The sequence below is a fragment of the Heptranchias perlo genome, chromosome 31 (assembly GCF_035084215.1).
Source record: "Heptranchias perlo isolate sHepPer1 chromosome 31, sHepPer1.hap1, whole genome shotgun sequence".
NCBI lineage: Eukaryota > Metazoa > Chordata > Chondrichthyes > Hexanchiformes > Hexanchidae > Heptranchias > Heptranchias perlo.
In genome coordinates, this window is record NC_090355.1 from 35,208,852 (window position 1) to 35,227,180 (window position 18,329).

General features: G+C 57.1%; 2 protein-coding genes across 3 annotated transcripts; one reads left to right on the top strand and one right to left on the bottom strand.

The window, feature by feature from the left end:
• Positions 1 to 3,699: 3,699 nt before the first annotated feature.
• LOC137300356 (proline-rich protein 2-like) lies at positions 3,700 to 5,226 on the bottom strand. Its single transcript, XM_067969439.1, has one exon. It carries the CDS (start codon positions 5,224 to 5,226, stop codon positions 3,700 to 3,702), a length of 1,527 nt encoding a protein of 508 aa, XP_067825540.1.
• Positions 5,227 to 7,706: 2,480 nt separating this feature from the next.
• asb6 (ankyrin repeat and SOCS box containing 6) lies at positions 7,707 to 17,880 on the top strand. 2 transcript variants are annotated; one of them, XM_067969982.1, is made up of 7 exons: positions 7,707 to 7,728; positions 9,715 to 9,919; positions 11,416 to 11,591; positions 13,027 to 13,133; positions 14,618 to 14,726; positions 14,818 to 14,904; positions 17,131 to 17,880. In XM_067969982.1, exons 2-7 carry the CDS (start codon positions 9,798 to 9,800, stop codon positions 17,811 to 17,813), a joined length of 1,284 nt encoding a protein of 427 aa, XP_067826083.1. In that variant the 5' UTR covers positions 7,707 to 7,728; positions 9,715 to 9,797; the 3' UTR covers positions 17,814 to 17,880. The 2 variants fall into 2 exon arrangements, with proteins under 2 accessions (XP_067826083.1, XP_067826082.1); XM_067969981.1 differs by lacking the exon at positions 7,707 to 7,728 and adding an exon at positions 7,784 to 9,415.
• The last annotated feature ends 449 nt before the right edge of the window (positions 17,881 to 18,329 follow it).

The following is an 18,329-nucleotide window of genomic DNA, read 5'->3' on the forward strand; positions in this document are numbered from 1 at the left end:
CCCTCCACACCTCCTCCTCACACACACACCTCCTCCTCCCTCCACACCTCCTCCTCCCTCCACACCTCCTCCTCACACACACACCTCCTCCTCCCTCCACACCTCCTCCTCACACACACACCTCCTCCTCACACACACACCTCCTCCTCCCTCCACACCTCCTCCTCCCTCCCTCCACACTTCCTCCTCCCTCCACACTTCCTCCTCCCTCCACACTTCCTCCTCTCTCCACACTTCCTCCTCCCTCCACACTTCCTCCTCCCTCACTTCCTCCTCCCTCCACACTTCCTCCTCCCTCACCTCCTCCTCCCTCACCTCCTCCTCCCTCCACACTTCCTCCTCCCTCACCTCCTCCTCCCTCACCTCCTCCTCCCTCCACACCTCCTCCTCCCTTCCTCCTCCCTACAAACTCTTCCTACTTCTTACACACTCTTTCTCCTCCCTAAACCCATCCAGGTCAAACGCTCTGAACCTTCAGCTCTTGGTTTCAGCCCCTCTGTAACACTTGAACAGAGTGAAGTTGAAAAGAAGCAATGGATAATAAAATAAGACGAGGATCTGAAAATCAGAAACGGAAAAAAGAACTGATAAAATTATAGGGAGACTGAGAAAGACGTAGAGAGAGTGAGAAATAAATATGAATAGGGAGAGAGAGTCATGAAAAGTAAGAGAGATATAGACAGAGAAAGACAGGTAGACAGAAAGAGACAAATAGAGTGAGAAATAGATGGAGACAAAAAGAATTGGAGAGGGAGAGAGACACAGGCAGAGAGAGGGAGTGAAACTAAAAGGCACAAAGAAATAGACAGAAAAAGAGAGAGATAGACAGAAAAAGAAAGTCTGACGGAAAGAGTTAAAGAGAGAGGGAGAGAGAGAGGTACAGAGAGAGGGAGAAATCATGAAAATACATGAAAAGGAACAAAGGGTGAGGAGACTCTGGTGAAGGAAACAGGCTCTCATTGTGACAACAGAGTCCAGTACTTCACATTTTAATTATTTTTAATATTTGTGATTTTAAAAAGTTGAAACTCCCCCCTCCCCCCCCCGGTGTAAAATTTCTCTCCACTGTCGCAGAACTCTGTCTGCCTGAAGTGTGGAGTGAGACACCTGTGTCTGTTCCCAGCATCGAACCAATGTAAATCTGTCAAGTTAAGTTTCACTCCGCGTATCGCCAGATCAGGCAAATCGTAATTAAACTGAAAAGTTTGCAGGCAGCAAATCGGAGTTTCCTGAAGCTGAAATCGGCAGACTTCAGGCAGCTTCTGTGGAAGAATAGTGACACCTTCTGGAGGAACTGCCATTAGTGGGCAAAATAAAAAAACTGCAGATGCTGGAATCAGAAACAGACACAGAAAACTGCCAGAGCAGGAACTTGGTTAAAGATGCACTGGTAGCTAGTGTTAATTAAGGTGTCAGCTGTGGCTCAGGGGGTAGCACTGTCACCAGGTCATGGGTTCGAGCCCCACTCCAGAGACTTTGAGCATGCAATCTAGGCTGGCATTCCCAGTGCAGTACTGTGGGAGTGCTGCACTGTCGATGATGTCGTCTTTCGGATGAGACATTAAACTGAGGCCCCGTCTGTCCTCTTGGGTAGATGCAAGCACTCCTATGGCACCATTTGAAGACGAGCAGGTGTGAATCCTCCCTGGTGCCCTGGTCAATGTTTATCCCTCAAACAATATCACATAAACAGATTATCTGGTTGTTATTTTATTGATGTTTGTGTGCAAATTGGCTGCTGTGTTTGCCTACACTACAATAGTGACTGCACTTCAAAAGTGCTTGGGGATGTCCTGAGGTTGTGAAAGGCGCTATAGAAATTCAGGTCTTTCTTTATTTCAGTGAGGTGCTGAGTTTGCTGTTTTGAGCTCTGATAATTGGGATGCTTGAAATAGAAGGCCCGATTTTATCCCGGAGTGGGAGAGCTGGGGCCGGACTGAATTGGGGGGGGTGGGGGGGGAGGATGAAACTGGCGACTGCCACGAACATGTTGGAAACGCAGCGGGTAGCGCCCTCACACGCACCGTTCATGCCAGGCAGGCAGGGTTAAAATCAGGGCTAGTGTCATTGCCCCAGGGTTGGTAGGGAAGGGGGGGGGGGGAAACATGCCAAGAACCACCTCCCTGATCGTCAATCAGCGACCCCTACTGGGAAGTGCCTGTGTATGCAGATCTCAGATAAGGACAAATTGGGCTTTGGCTGTGATGCTGCCCCTGTGGTCGAATAGCCCGTTGACATTGTCTGGACTCACACACCATTTGGATGAGGGTGCAGAACCTTTACCCCAGTGAGAGTCGGTGCAGTCTTAAGAGGAAGGGAGAAACTTCTTTCACTATAAGTTTAGCTTGGCCATTTGGAAAGGCCCGACTGTTTGAACAGTGCGGACAGATATTTCCTCAGCTTGTTTTATTTTCTGATGCGGTATTTTACCGTTCTGTGCAGCTGTGAACGATGCTTTAAAGTCATAATCAGCCCAAAATACAGGCACCACCATCTAGTTTGACCCTACCTGACCTTTAACCCCCCCCCCCCCCCACCCCGACCTTCAAACCCAAATCCTAACCACAGTCCACTCTTAATCTGGCTGCTGAGTTGAGCAGCGTTTCCCACAGCAAGAGGTCTTAGAGACTTAAAGTTTGCTCACGGCTGTGTAACTGGGTAAAATTAGAATGCAGATTCAGTGCGACCTGATTGGGGATGTGAGGGATTTACAATCCCTTCCTGAGTTCCACAATAAATTAAATATATATTAAAAATGTCAGTATAAAACTTTTCCATATCAATTGTTTTTAAACTTTCACATACTTTCTCTTTTTTCTGTCATTTTTATTTTCCGATTTCCTGGAGGCAGAGGGGTTTATGGAACGAACACCAGAGACTGGCATTTCGGGGTCAACGTTGGGACAAAGGGCGGGCACAAGAGGATCGGAGAGCCCTGGAGAGGGAGTGTAAGGGTTGGAGGAAATTATTGAGATAGCGAGGGGCAACGCCATTGAGGGATTTAGAAAGAAAGAACTTGCATTTATATATCACCTTTCACGACCTCAGGACGTCCCAACGCGCTTTACAGCCAATGAAATACTTTCGAAGCGCGTTCACCGTTGTAATGTAAGAAACACAGCAGCCAATTTGCGCACAGCAAGATCCCACAAGCAGCAATGAGATAAATAACTGTAGGATCTTTTGCATCTATCCGAGAGGGCAGTCAGGGCCTCGATTTAACGTCTCGTCCGAAACACGGCACCTCCGGTAGTGCAGCACTCCTTCAGTACTGCACTGGGAGTTAGTTGTGGTTCACAGGACACTCCAGTGACACCCCTAGTAAGTAGCAAAAATACACAGACCAGAAATCCCTGGAGACTCCAGGACAATCTTGGAGGGTTGGCAACACTAAATTGTGAGCGTGTTTGTGTGGATGTCTGGCGTTGACAGGATCAGGTTCAGCCGTGATGCCCTCCGTGGTTGAATTGCTGACTAGCATCACACACGAAAAACGGCCATTTTGATGAGGCACCAGAGGGCAGTGGAACTATTCTCCAATGAGAGTCAGCAGCGTCTTTGGGACAAGGAGGGGTGAACAAACTCCATCAGTGAAGATCTGAAACATCCCAACAAGTTCACCCTGAAGATCATTTAACTGCGAGACTGGTGGGGTCCAGGGGGTGAGATCCAGGGAGTGAAAATCCAAGTGGATGGGGTTCAGGGGGTGGAAATCATGGGGTTGGGGTCCACAGGGAGGGGACCAGGGTGTGGGGGTCCAGGGTGGGGTTTCAGGGGGTTGGGTCCAGAGGGTGGGGGTCCAGGGGGTTTGATCCAGGAGGTGGGGGTCCAGGGGGTTTGATCCAGGAGGTTGGGGTCCAGGGGGTTTGATCCAGGAGGTGGGGGTCCAGGGGGTTTGATCCAGGGGGTGGGGGTCCAGGGGGTTTGATCCAGGGGGTGGGGGTCCAAGGGGTTTGATCCAGGAGGTGGGGGTCCAGGGGGTTTGATCCAGGGGGTGGGGGACCAGGGGGTTTGATCCAGGAGGTGGGGGTCCAGGGGGTTTGATCCAGGAGGTGGGGGTCCGGGGGATTTGATCCAGGGGGTGGGGGTCCAGGGGGTGGGGGTCCAGGGGGTTTGATCCACGGGGTGGGAGTCCAGGGGGTTTGATCCAGGAGGTGGGGGTCCAGGGGGTTTGATCCATGGGGTGGGGGTCCAGGGGGTTTGATCCAGGGGGTGGGGGTCCAAGGGGTTTGATCCAGGGGGTGGGGGTCCAGGGGGTTTGATCCAGGGGGTGGGGGACCAGGGGGTTTGATCCAGGAGGTGGGGGTCCAGGGGATTTGATCCAGGAGGTGGGGGTCCGGGGGGTTTGATCCAGGGGGTGGGGGTCCAGGTGGTGGGGGTCCAGGGGGTTTGATCCAGGGGGTGGGGGTCCAGGGGGTGGGGGTCCAGGGGGTGGGGGTCCAGGGGGTTTGATCCAGGGGGTGGGGGTCCAGGGGGTGGGGGTCCAGGGGGTGGGGGTCCAGGGGGTGGGGATCCAGGGGGTGGTGGTCCAGGGGGTTTGATCCAGGAGGTGGGGGTCCAGGGGGTGGGGGTCCAGGGGGTATGATCCAGGGGGTTTGATCCAGGAGGTGGGGGTCCAGGGGGTTTGATCCAGGAGGTGGGGGTCCAGGGGGTATGATCCAGGGGGTGGGGGACCAGGGGGTTTGATCCAGGAGGTGGGGGTCCAGGGGGGTTGATCCAGGAGGTGGGGGTCCGGGGGGTTTGATCCAGGAGGTGGGGGTCCAGGGAGTGGGGGTCCAGGGGGTTTGATCCAGGGGCTTTGATCCAGGAGGTGGGGGTCCAGGGGGTTTGATCCAGGGGGTGGGAGTCCAGGGGGTTTGATCCAGGAGGTGGGGGTCCAGGGAGTTTGATCCAGGAGGTGGGGGTCCAGGGGGTTTGATCCAGGAGGTGGGGGTCCAGGGGGTTTGATCCAGGGGGTGGGGGTCCAGGGGGTTTGATCCAGGGGGTGGGGGTCCAAGGGGTTTGATCCAGGAGGTGGGGGTCCAGGGGGTTTGATCCAGGGGGTGGGGGACCAGGGGGTTTGATCCAGGAGGTGGGGGTCCAGGGGGTTTGATCCAGGAGGTGGGGGTCCGGGGGGTTTGATCCAGGGGGTGGGGGTCCAGGGGGTGGGGGTCCAGGGGGTTGATCCACGGGGTGGGGTCCAGGGGGTTTGATCCAGGAGGTGGGGGTCCAGGGGGTTTGATCCATGGGGTGGGGGGTCCAGGGGGTTTGATCCAGGGGGTGGGGGTCCAAGGGGTTTGATCCAGGGGGTGGGGGTCCAGGGGGGTTTGATCCAGGGGGTGGGGGACCAGGGGGTTTGATCCAGGAGGTGGGGGTCCAGGGGATTTGATCCAGGAGGTGGGGGACCGGGGGGTTTGATCCAGGGGGTGGGGGTCCAGGGGGTGGGGGTCCAGGGGGTGGGGGGTCCAGGGGGTGGGGGTCCAGGGGGTTTGATCCAGGGGGGTGGGGGTCCAGGGGGTGGGGGTCCAGGGGGTGGGGGTCCAGGGGGTTTGATCCAGGGGGTGGGGGTCCAGGGGGTTTGACCCAGGAGGTGGGGGTCCAGGGGGTGGGGGTCCAGGGGGTATGATCCAGGGGGTGGGGGTCCAGGGGGTTTGATCCAGGAGGTGGGGGTCCAGAGGGTTTGTTCCAGGAGGTGGGGGTCCAGGGGGTTTGATCCAGGGGGGTGGGGGACCAGGGGGTTGATCCAGGAGGTGGGGGGTCCAGGGGGGTTGATCCAGGAGGTGGGGGTCCGGGGGGTTTGATCCAGGAGGTGGGGGTCCAGGGGTGGGGTCCAGGGGGTTTGATCCAGGGGGTTTGATCCAGGAGGTGGGGGTCCAGGAGTTTGATCAGGGGGTGGGAGTCCAGGGGGTTTGATCCAGGGGGTGGGGGTCCAAGGGGTTTGATCCAGGAGGTGGGGGTCCAGGGGGTTTGATCCAGGGGGTGGGGGTCCAGGGGGTTTGATCCAGGGGGTGAGGGACCAGGGGGTTTGATCCAGGAGGTGGGGGTCCAGGGGGTTTGATCCAGGAGGTGGGGGTCCAGGGGGTCCGGGGGGTGGGGGTCCGGGGGGTGGGGGTCCGGGGGGTGGGGGTCCAGGGGGTGGGGGTCCAGGGGGTGGGGGTCCAGGGGGTTTGATCCAGGGGGTGGGGGTCCAGGGGGTTTGATCCAGGGGGTGGGGGTCCAGGGGGTGGGGGTCCAGGGGGTTTGATCCAGGAGGTGGGGGTCCAGGAGGTGGGGGTCCAGGGGGTGGGGGTCCAGGGGGTATGATCCAGGGGGTGGGGGTCCAGGGGGTTTGATCCAGGAGGTGGGGGTCCAGGGGGTTTGATCCAGGAGGTGGGGGTCCAGGGGGTATGATCCAGGGGGTGGGGGACCAGGGGGTTTGATCCAGGAGGTGGGGGTCCAGGGGGGTTGATCCAGGAGGTGGGGATCCGGGGGGTTTGATCCAGGAGGTGGGGGTCCAGGGGGTGGGGGGTCCAGGGGGTTTGATCCAGGGGGTGGGGGTCCAGGGGGTTTGATCCAGGAGGTGGGGGTCCAGGGGGTTTGATCCAGGGGGTTTGATCCAGGGGGTGGGGGTCCAAGGGGTTTGATCCAGGAGGTGGGGGTTTGATCCAGGGGGTTTGATCCAGGGGGTGGGGGACCAGGGGGTTTGATCCAGGAGGTGGGGGTCCAGGGGTATTGATCCAGGGGGTGGGGGTCCAGGGGGTATGATCCAGGGGGTGGGGGTCCAGGGGGTTTGATCCAGGGGGTGGGGGTCCAGGGGGTTTGATCCAGGGGGTGGGGGTCCAGGGGGTTTGATCCAGGGGGTGGGGGACCAGGGGGTTTGATCCAGGGGGTGGGGGACCAGAAGGTTTGATCCAGGGGGTGGGGGACCAGGGGGTTTGATCCAGGGGGTGGGGGACCAGGGGGTTTGATCCAGGGGGTTTGATCCAGGGGGTGGGGGTCCAGGGGGTTTGATCCAGGGGGTGGGGGACCAGGGGGTTTGATCCAGGGAGTGGGGGTCCAGGGAGTTTGATCCAGGGGGTGGGGGTCCAGGGAGTTTGATCCAGGGGGTGGGGGGTCCAGGGAGTTTGATCCAGGGGGTGGGGGTCCAGGGGGTTTGATCCAGGGGGTGGGGGTCCAGGGGGTTTGATCCAGGGGGTGGGGGGTCCAGGGGGTTTGATCCAGGGGGTGGGGGTCCAGGGAGTTTGATCCAGGGGGTGGGGGGTCCAGGGGGTTTGATCCAGGGGGTGGGGGTCCAGGGGGTTTGATCCAGGGGGTGGGGGACCAGGGGGTTTGATCCAGGGGGTGGGGGACCAGGGGGTTTGATCCAGGGGGTGGGGGTCCAGGGGGTTTGATCCAGGGGGTGGGGGACCAGGGGGTTTGATCCAGGGGGTGGGGGACCAGGGGGTTTGATCCAGGGGGTGGGGGTCCAGGGGGTTTGATCCAGGGGGTGGGGGTCCAGGGGGTTTGATCCAGGGGGTGGGGGTGACTTTGGGCTTTAGTCAGTTTGACAATGTCGCTGTTTGAATGGGTTTTTCGGGATCTCACTCAGATCCTGTTGTGTTGGAGGCCCCGCTGACAGCGGTAGCCGAGAGTTGCTGCAGGTGAAGGTCTCCAGCTGATCGCACACACACAGCATGCGGAACCAGAGCATCCCGGAACCTTTCTCCCGGGGATGGCGGAAGTGCTGTTCCCCCTCCGGTGGGAATAGACGGCGGGTTTCCGGTGGTGGAGGTGAGTGAATCGGGCCCCGAGCGGGAGGAGGGAGAGAGGGAGGGAGGGGGGAGAGGGGAGGGAGGTGAGGGAGGGGGAGAGAGGCGGAGAGAGGCCCTCGGATTCCAGGCAGTTTCTGTTGTTCATTGGGAGGGGCCGAATGTCCTGGGACCCCGGGGGGAGGGGCCGAATGTCCTGGGACCCCGGGGGGAGGGGCCGAATGTCCTGGGACCCCGGGGGGAGGGGCTGAATGTCCTGGGACCCCCCCCCCCGGGGGGAGGGGCCGAATGTCCTGGCACCCCGGGGGGAGGGGCCGAATGTCCTGGGACCCCGGGGGGAGGGGCCGAATGTCCTGGGACCCCCCCCCCCCCCCAGGGGGAGGGGCTGAATGTCCTGGGACCCCGGGGGGGAGGGGCTGAATGTCCTGGGACCCCCGGGGGGAGGGGCTGAATGTCCTGGGACCCCCCCGGGGGGAGGGGCTGAATGTCCTGTCGTGGCTCCAATTCTTGAAGTGGGGAAGGGGTTACGTTTCCTGAGGTGGTGGAGGAGCGAAATTTCCTGTGGGGGCGCGGTTGAATTTCCTGAGATCTGGCGGAGGGGGGCAGGATATTAATGCAATTGAAATTATTAAGCAGTGAGGGTAGAAACTGCTGGAAAACTGAACTAATATTCCAACCCCCCCCCCCCCCCCCGAAAAGATCTCTGAGGGTGAGATCACTGTCCCGGGCCGTGTTGTGCAAATGACCCAGTGAGCTTGTTACAGGCACAGTTATCGCATCCCCCTCCTCGCCAGGGGTTTCACTGGGTGCATCTGACTGGATACATCCCCGTCCCTCCCGGTCCCTGTCGGTGTCGGTACCTGGGCTGGTGCATGGCGGACGGTTTGGCACAGTCTCTCGGGTTATTAATGCTCGTTGCATTCACCGGTCTGATAGGGCGAAAGCCTCCTTTGTGCCGGTTAGCACGAGTTAGCCAAGGTCCCGGCCCAGCTTTAAGTTGACAACGGATTGCTTGCTATTTGGCGACCTCGCCCTGAGAGGTTACGGGGTCTCCCGGTGTGGGAATGTCACCCCGATGCAGGAAGCATCGATCTGCTGGGAGTGGGACTGAGGCCTGTGGTTGGGGCACAGTTTGCCCGTCACTGCTTCTGGCAGATCAGTTCCCCATTCTGTGGGGACCCCTGGCTGTAATTGTACCGCAGTGTGCTGCACATGGGTGGGACAGCAGCTCGGTTTGATGGAGTCCTGCTGTGCTGTTTGGGAGGAGGAAGGGTGCCAAGCACAGGGTGCAAAGAGGAAAGAAATTGGAGATTGCGTTGCCTGGACTGCACTTGTCTGCTACCTAGTGACCAGCTCGAGTATCACTGACAGAGTCTGGGAGCAGGTCACCCTCTAACCTTTTACCAGTGGGTAATTTGAGAGGGAGAGCGTTTTTCCCCGTGACTCTGTAGTCACTGTGTTTTGTAACGTAGGTCAGAAGCATCTAATGCTCCTCAAAGCAAAGGGTAAAAATAACTAGGTTAGAGAGGACCAGGAGTCACAATCCCAAGTTATCGAGGTTAGATGTCAGGAGGTGGTTCTTTTCCCGGAGAATAGTGGACCTCTGGAACAGGCTGCCAGCTCGTGGTGGACGTTGATCTATTGAATCCCTTCAAGCAAGAGCTGGACCTGTTTCTGGCTGTGGCGGAGATCACCTGTACCAGAAATAGGTACCTGCTAACGTAAATCAGGACCACAGTGATCTCCTGGACTAGTTTTGATCGCCTAAAAGGGGTCAGAGAGGAATTACCAGATTTCTCCCCCTCTAATTGGCATGGGGTTTGTATCTGTTTTCTCGTCTCTCCCAGGAGATCATATGGTTTCTGGTGGGGTGGGGGGTGTCTGAATCGTGATACACGAGGCATCCCGACTATGTGGGGCAGGATGGATGGACCAGTAGGTCTTTTCCTGCCTGGCATTGTGCGTGTGTTTGTAAACTGCTCCTTTAACGTGTTTCTTTCCCTCTCAGCTCCTCGTGTCAGTGCCCGTTTCAGCTACACAGAGAGAATGTGCTTTGTGTCAGGTGCTGCCCAGAGATAGATCGGGGAAGCCATGCCGTACCTGCACGGGTTCCGACGTATCATCTTCGAGTATCAGCCGTTGGTTGATGAAATTCTCGGGGTGGTAGGGTTACAGGAACCGAGCAGAGAGAGAGGTGACGGACACCCAGGCAGGTGAGTTCGAGGAACGGTCCAGCGACTTTAAACCAGTCTGTGCTGTGGGCGTAGAGAGGCTTCCTAATGAGGTCCAGCAGCTCCCTGGTGCTGTTACAGGTCTCTTCACACCGACTGGTTAGAGATTTTATTAAAATTCTAACAACTCCGTCCATTATTTGATTTTTTAAAAAGAATTCTCCCAGTTGCTTCAGTGCAGTGCCGAGGGAGCGCCGCGCTGTCGGAGGGGCAGTGCCGAGGGAGCGCCGCGCTGTCGGAGGGGCAGTGCCGAGGGAGCGCCGCGCTGTCGGAGGGGCAGTGCCGAGGGAGCGCCGCGCTGTCGGAGGGGCAGTGCCGAGGGAGCGCCGCGCTGTCGGAGGGGCAGTGCCGAGGGAGCGCCGCGCTGTCGGAGGGGCAGTGCCGAGGGAGCGCCGCGCTGTCGGAGGGGCAGTGCCGAGGGAGCGCCGCGCTGTCGGAGGGGCAGTGCCGAGGGAGCGCCGCGCTGTCGGAGGGGCAGTGCCGAGGGAGCGCCGCGCTGTCGGAGGGGCAGTGCCGAGGGAGCGCCGCGCTGTCGGAGGGGCAGTGCCGAGGGAGCGCCGCGCTGTCGGAGGGGCAGTGCCGAGGGAGCGCCGCGCTGTCGGAGGGGCAGTGCCGAGGGAGCGCCGCGCTGTCGGAGGGGCAGTGCCGAGGGAGCGCCGCGCTGTCGGAGGGGCAGTGCCGAGGGAGCGCCGCGCTGTCGGAGGGGCAGTGCCGAGGGAGCGCCGCGCTGTCGGAGGGGCAGTGCCGAGGGAGCGCCGCGCTGTCGGAGGGGCAGTGCCGAGGGAGCGCCGCGCTGTCGGAGGGGCAGTGCCGAGGGAGCGCCGCGCTGTCGGAGGGGCAGTGCCGAGGGAGCGCCGCGCTGTCGGAGGGGCAGTGCCGAGGGAGCGCCGCGCTGTCGGAGGGGCAGTGCCGAGGGAGCGCCGCGCTGTCGGAGGGGCAGTGCCGAGGGAGCGCCGCGCTGTCGGAGGGGCAGTGCCGAGGGAGCGCCGCGCTGTCGGAGGGGCAGTGCCGAGGGAGCGCCGCGCTGTCGGAGGGGCAGTGCCGAGGGAGCGCCGCGCTGTCGGAGGGTCAGTGCCGAGGGAGCGCCGCGCTGTCGGAGGGTCAGTGCCGAGGGAGCGCCGCACTGTCGGAGGTGCCATCGCTCGGATGAGATGTTAAACCGAGGCCCGTCTGCCCTCGATGTAAAAGATCCCGTGGTACTATTTAGAAGAAGAGCAGAGGAGTTCTCCCTGGTGTCCTGGGGCCAATATTTATCCCTCAAACGTCAATAAAACAGATGATCTGATCATTATCGCGTTACTGTTTGAGGGATCTTGCTGTGCGCAAATTGGCTGCCACATTTCCTACATTACAACAGTGACCACGTTTCAAGAAGTACTTCATTGGCTGTAAAGCGCTTTGGGACGTCCTGAGGTTGTGAAAGGCTCTGTATAAATGCAAGTCCTTTCTTTCTTATCGTTTCTCTGGTTGGGTTACAGCGAGGGCCCTGTGAATGGGACAGACTCGGCAGCTCTCCTGGGGCTGCTGGAGAGAGAGTCGCGATCGTCCTTCTACGAGGAAGCCATCAGCTACTCACTGCTCAAAGTGTCTGAGGCCGGCCTGGTGGGTGCTGCTGAGGAACTGCTGACACACGGAGCTGACCTTAACTTCGAAGGTTAGAATTGTCCGGACGGCGGGACACAATGGCCCTTTCGGTCATTTTATTACATAGAATGTGCAGCATAGAAACAGGCCATTCAGGCCAACTGGTCTACGTCAGTGTTTATGCTCCACATGAGCCTCCTCTAACCCTATCAACATATCCCTCTGTTCCTTTCTCCCTCATGTGTTTATCTAGCTTCCCGTTAAATGCATCTACGCCATTCACCTCAACTACTCCTTGTGGGAGCGAGTTCCACATTCTCACCACTCTCTGGATAAAGAAGTTTCTCCTGAATTCCCGATTGGATTTATTTGTGATTATCTTATATTTATGGGCCCTAGTTTTGGACTCCCCCCACAAGTGGAAACATCTTCTCTACGTTTACCCTATCGAACCCCTTCATAATCATAAAGACCGCCATCAGGTCATCGCTGAGCCTTCTCTTTAATAGAGAAAAGAGCTGTAGCCTGTTCATTCTTTCCTTATAGCTGTACCTGTAGTGAGTGATTTTTGGGTATTATTCCCTGTTGCCCCTCAGCTTGGCTAACAAGCTCTTCATCTGAACTAGGCTGTTAGAGAATTGTGTTTGCGGTCAGCAGAGCGTACCGAACAGTGGATAATCAAAACCAAGCCACAGCTCTCCATGTCTTCCTCCCCACCCCCCCGGCTCCATGAACAGCTTGAGCCTCACCTACACTCTGTCCGGTTGTCGGGTACACGGGGTGCGGCGTTGGTTGCGTGGGGTGGGGTGTGTGGCGTCGAGTGCGCGGGGTGCGATGCACGGCGTCGGGTGTGATGCGTGGGGTGGGGTGGGGTGCGATGGGGTGGGTGTGGGTGGGGTGCGGTGGGTGTGGGGGGGTGCGGTGGGTGTGGGTGTGGTGGGGTGCGGTGGGTGGGGTGCGGTGGGTGGGGTGCGGTGGGTGGGGTGCGGTGGGTGTGGTGGGGTGGGTGGGGTGCGGTGGGTGTGGTGCGGTGGGTGTGGTGGGGTGGGTGGGGTGTGGTGGGTGTGGTGGGGTGGGTGTGGTGGGGTGCGATGCGGTGCGAGGCGTCGGGTGGGGTGCGAGGCGTCGGGTGGGGTGCGATGCCTGGTGTGGGGTGCGATGCCTGGTGTGGGGTGCGGTGGGTGGGGTGCGGTGGGTGGGGTGGGGTGCGGTGGGGTGGGTGGGGTGCGGTGGGTGGGGTGCGGTGGGTGGGGTGGGGTGCGATGCCTGGTGTGGGGTGCGGTGTGTGGGGGTGCGGTGGGTGTGGTGGGGTGCGATGCCTGGTGTGGGGTGCGGTGTGTGGGGTGCGGTGGGTGTGGTGGGGTGCGATGCCTGGTGTGGGGTGCGGTGTGTGGGGTGCGGTGGGTGGGGTGCGATGCGCGGCGTCGGGTGCACGGCGTGAGATGACTGGTTCTCTCCGGTGGATCTTCCTCTAATGGTGTGGCACCGTCTTGTCTTTTCCGTAGATCCCGTCACCTATTACACGCCCTTGCATGTCGCGGTCCTGCGTAACCAGCCCGATGTGGTGGAACTGCTGGTGCGGCACGGAGCAGACATCAACAAGAGGGACCGGGTAAGTGGCACATCGTGAACTCTCCTGAATAAAGGTCTAAAATATCAAAGTACTGATTGCATCGCTCCCTGTGCTCGCTGACCCACATTGGCTCCCGGTCCACCAACACCTCCATTTAAAAGAAATTCTCATCTTCCTGTTCAAATCCCTCCATGGCCTCGCCCCTCCTTATCTCTATCACCTCCTTCAGCCTTACAACCCTCTCAGAACTCTGCACTCCTCAAACTCTGGCCTCCTCTGCATCTCCCCCGCTCCCTTCACCCCACCATTGGCGGCCGTGCCTTCAGCTGCCTAGGCCTTCAGCTCTGGCATTCCCTCTCTAAACCTCTCCGCCTCTCTCTTCCCCCTTTAAGACGCTCCTTAAACAGATTATCTGGTCATTATCACATTGCTGTTTGTGGGATCTTGCTGTGTGCAAATTGGCTGCCTCGTTTTCTACATAACAACGGTGACTACACTTCAGAAGTATTTCATTGGCTGTAAAGCGCTTTGGGACGTCCTGAGGTTGTGAAAGGCGCTATAGAAATGCAAGTCTTTTAAAATCTACCTCTTTGATCAAGCTTTTGGTCTCTTGTCCTAATGTCTCTTTCTTTGGCTCAGTGTCAATTTTTGTCTGATTTACGCTCCTGCGAAGCGCCTTGGGACGTTTTACTACGTTAAAGGCACTGTATAAATGCAAGATGTTTTGGTGATTTTAGTGAACATTGGAGTTTATCGGTCGATAGGATCTGAACATTAATTAGCTCCAGGGACCACGTGTCAGATCCAGGACCTGACCCTGTGCATTCATTATCCATCCCTCGGCTCTGTGGGACAGTGAAGTACCAGCTCACTGCCTCCCAGTGCTTTGTGATCGCTTGTCTCCTCTCTCCACGTTAGCCCTTACAGGGAGTGGGTTAGTATAGTGACCCCTAGCGCTGCATTCCCCAAGGTCAGCTAAGGGTTTTCGGGAGTGGGATGGGGGGGTGTTTAATACCTGTTATTCTACGATAATAACCTGGCTCAGTTCGTAGCTCTCTTGCCTCTGAGTCAAAAGGTTGTGGGTTCAAGTCCTACTTCAGAGACTTGAGCCCATAATCCAGGCTGACACTCCCTGTTCAGTACTGAGGGAGTGCTGCACTGTCGGAGGTGCCATCTTTCGGATGAGGCGTTAAACTGAGACCCCGTCTGCTCTCTCGGGTAGACGCAAGAGACGCCACCGCAATATTCGAAGAAGAGCAGGAGAGTTCTCCCCGGTGTCCTGGACAATATTTATCCCTCAATCTACATCCCCAAAACACATTATCTGATAGTTATCTCATTGCTGTTTGTGGGATCTTGCTGTGCGCAAATTGGCTGCCGCATTTCCTACAAAATAAACAGTTGCCTACACTTCACGCAGTAATTCACTGGCTGTGAAGCGGTTTTGGGACGTCCGGAGGGTACGAGGGCACTGTATAAATGTGGGTTTTCGATCTAATGATGCCTCTTTGCCCCTGGTGTAGGTTCACAGCAGCAGCCCGCTGGACCTGGCGAGTGAGGAGGTGGAACGCTTGCCTTGCCTGCGACGGCTGCTTGACCTCGGCGCCGATATAAACGGGGTGGACAAGACCGGTCGGTCGTCTTTTCATTATTTCTTTATTTTTGCAATCTCGTCCGTGCCGACATCTTCGAATTAAACGTAGTGTGTCTCTCACTCTCTCAGGAAAATCGGCCTTACTCCACGCGCTAGCCAGCAGTGACGGAGTCCAGGTGCACAACACCGACAACATCAAACTGCTCCTCGAGAGGGGTACGGTAACAGAGCTTTCTCTTAACTTTCACCCCTCCCCCTCCTCTCCTGAGGGCGCTGACCCTTGCTGGGGGTCAGTGTCATGGAGACCCCCGGTTCCTGACATGTAGGATTTTGCCAACAGTGACGACACTTCAAAAGTATTTGATTGGCTATAAAGCGCTTTGGGACGTCCCGCAGTCGTGAAAAACGCAGTATAAATGCAAGTTCGTTGTTCTTTTAGCACCAGATCCTGCGGGGGAGCTGCACAGTGCCGTTTAGAGCAGTGTTACTCACTTGAATTTTATTATTTGTTGAGGCTCATAATCCCAGTCAATGTCTTTCAGCAATCCTGCAACTGACCCTCGAGCACCACAGTGATGAGTCGGAGGTCTTGGCCTGGGGACCCCCCTCCCCACAGAGTGATGGGTCGGAGGTCTGAGCCTGGGGACCCCCCCCCCACAGAGTGATGGGTCGGAGGTCTTGGCCTGGGGACCCCCCTCCCCACAGAGTGATGGGTCGGAGGTCTGAGCCTGGGGACCCCCCCCCCACAGAGTGATGGGTCGGAGGTCTTGGCCGGGGGACCCCCCCTCCCCACAGAGTGATGGGTCGGAGGTCTTGGCCTAGGGACCCCCCTCCCCCACAGAGTGATGGGTCAGAGGTCTGAGCCTGGGGACCCCCCTCCCCACGGAGTGATGGGTCGGAGGTCTTGGCCTGGGGACCCCCCTCCCCACGGAGTGATGGGTCGGAGGTCTTGGCCAGGGGACCCCCCTCCCCACGGAGTGATGGGTCGGAGGTCTGGGCCTGGGTGAATGGAGGTCTGGGAAGCACTGGTGTGCTGGGGCCCCCAGCACTGTCTTGGTTGCCCTGGGCTGTGTTACATAGAAATTACAGCACAGAAACAGGCCATTCAGCCCAACTGGTCCATGCCGGTGTTTATGCTCCGTACGAGCCTCCTCCCTGCCTACTTCATCTCACCTTATCAGCATATTCTTTTATTCCTTTCTCCCCTCATGTGTTTATCAAGCTTCCCCTTAAATGCATCTTTGCTATTCGTCTCAGCCACTCCTTGTGGTAGCGAGTTCTACATTCTAACCACTGAGTAAAGAAGTTTCTACTGAATTCCTTATTGAATTTATTAGTGACTGTCTTAAGTTTTTTGATGGGATGTGAAGTGGGTAGAATAGGGGGTGTTATCAGCAAGGTGGAGGAAGGTGCTCTAACCCATTAGTGGTGGGACTCACAGTTGCAAAGGTATCCTTGGCTGGGTGGACTCCTGTGTCCAGTGTGAGGTGTTACAAGAGGATAACAGTTTTGGCACCTTTTCTAATCTTGAGGATGATGGGTATTTCTTCACAGGCAGGGAGGGGGAAACTCACCGTAATCTGCTGCAGGGGTCTCCCAGTGACTCGTTCAGAGCAGCGTTGGGATTTCCCGGGGGGGGCTGTCAGTGGGTGAGGTAGATGGAAATTTTGGTAGAGCTTTGGCGCCCCCGTCAGATCACTTTCTGTAGAGACACCATCATAAATATCACGTCAACTGCTCCCTGAACCACTGTAATCCCTACGCTAATCCTCTTGTACCTTTCAGCAAATTACTTAACTGCCTCATCCCTCTGATCTCATCAGATACACATCATTAGTCCTGATCTGCATCAAGACAGTACAACAGTTCAGCGGTGAGGCCTTCCTGCTTCTTGCTCAGAGCTGGGATCCCATTTACTCCGCACACAGGCGAGGGTTGTAATTTATTTGCTTTTCCAAAGAAAAACGATCCCATGAATTTTCTCCCCTCCTCTCTGGACTGACGCTGAATTCAGAGTTTCTTGGGGACCAGATGCGCTCCAGAACCTTACTGAAGTGGCCATTCCTCATTTGTGAGGCGAGACACAGGAACAGGAGGAGACCATTCAGCCCCTCGAGCCTGTTCCGCCATACAATAGGATCACCGCTGATCTGCACCTTAACTCTATTTACCTACGTTTGCTCCGTATTCCTCGATACCCTTACCTAACAAAAATCTTATCGATCTCAGTCTTGAAAACATTGCTGTTTGTGGGATCTTGCTGTGCGCAAATTGGCTGCCACGTTTCCTACATTACAACAGCGACTACACTTCAAAAGTACCTCATTGGCTGTAAAGCACTTTGGGATGTCCTGAGGTTGAGAGGTACTAAATAAATGCAAGTTCTTTTTAATCCATTCCTATCTGAAGCACCTAATCTAAAGTTCATGTGTTGATTCTTAGGTGCAAATGTCAAAGCAATCATGATGGATGGCGACAATGTCTTCACATTTATCGTCTTTCTTCTGGGCGAGACAGAAGGTAGAGACCAGGAGGAGGCAGAGACCCTCAGGCGTTACTGCCTGCAGACCACGCAGCTGCTGCTCACCCACACCGCTAACCCTGATGCCTGTCAGCCCGAGGACTCCCTCCTCTATACCTGCATCAACCAGTTTGAAGTCCACCTTCCCATCATACGAGTTCTCCTGGACTCTGGGGCTTCCGGCCATTGCCCCGACCACGGCCCTTCCTGCTGGTCCGGATTCACCCTTCTCTTCGAGAGACTGCGCGCGCTGTTAAACGGCCCCGAGTCCGGCATCACCCACCGAGAGGCTTTGCAACGGGCAGACACGGTCCTGGAGCTGATGGTGGGCAGTACAACTCGTCCCTGGCTACCTCCGGGGTGGGTAATCAAACCTACGGCCTACTCCATCTACACGGACCAAGTGCTGGCGTTGTACAGGCCCCTGAAACTGCTGGAGCTTTCTCCAGCCTCACTGAAGCACCTCTGCAGGGTGGACATTCGACGGCTTCTGAGGCCCGTGCCCTTGGATCCCAAGGTGAAGTCTTTGCCTCTGCCAGACCGGCTGAAGTGGTTCCTGTTGCTGGAAAACGGCAAAGACGAGGAAGAGGAGGCGCAACAGTAATGGCCGAGGGCAACTTGGCAGCGATTGAAGACCGGCTGGTGTCTGTGGGAGGCACTCTCAACTTTTGTGTTGGTTGGCTGTACGGTAATCTTCAGTAACCTCAACACATTTGACTGCTTGAACCAGTATTGGGGATACGGGAATATGAACAGACTCTAGTCAAGTGGAGAAAGAGTTGTCCTGTTGATGTTGGTCCCTTGATGTTTTTGTTGAGCTTTAGTACACATTGAGCTTTGGATGCTGGACATTAGGGGCACTGACATGGTTGGAGTTAGTGCAGGACTGTACCTACTGTGGGTTTGTGTTGCCTGCCGTGGTGTAGCTGTTAATTGGAATCTCATCTGGTCATTGAACTTGGGCAATTCGACAGGCAGGATCATGAAGAGGCTGTAGCCCAGGGTGGATCCATATTGCTTAATCTGCGGATCAGTTTAGTTCCAGAGATTCCACTGTATTCGAGTAATCTCATGATTATTCAGTGAGATCATGAGTCTGAATAGTCAGCCTGTACATTCC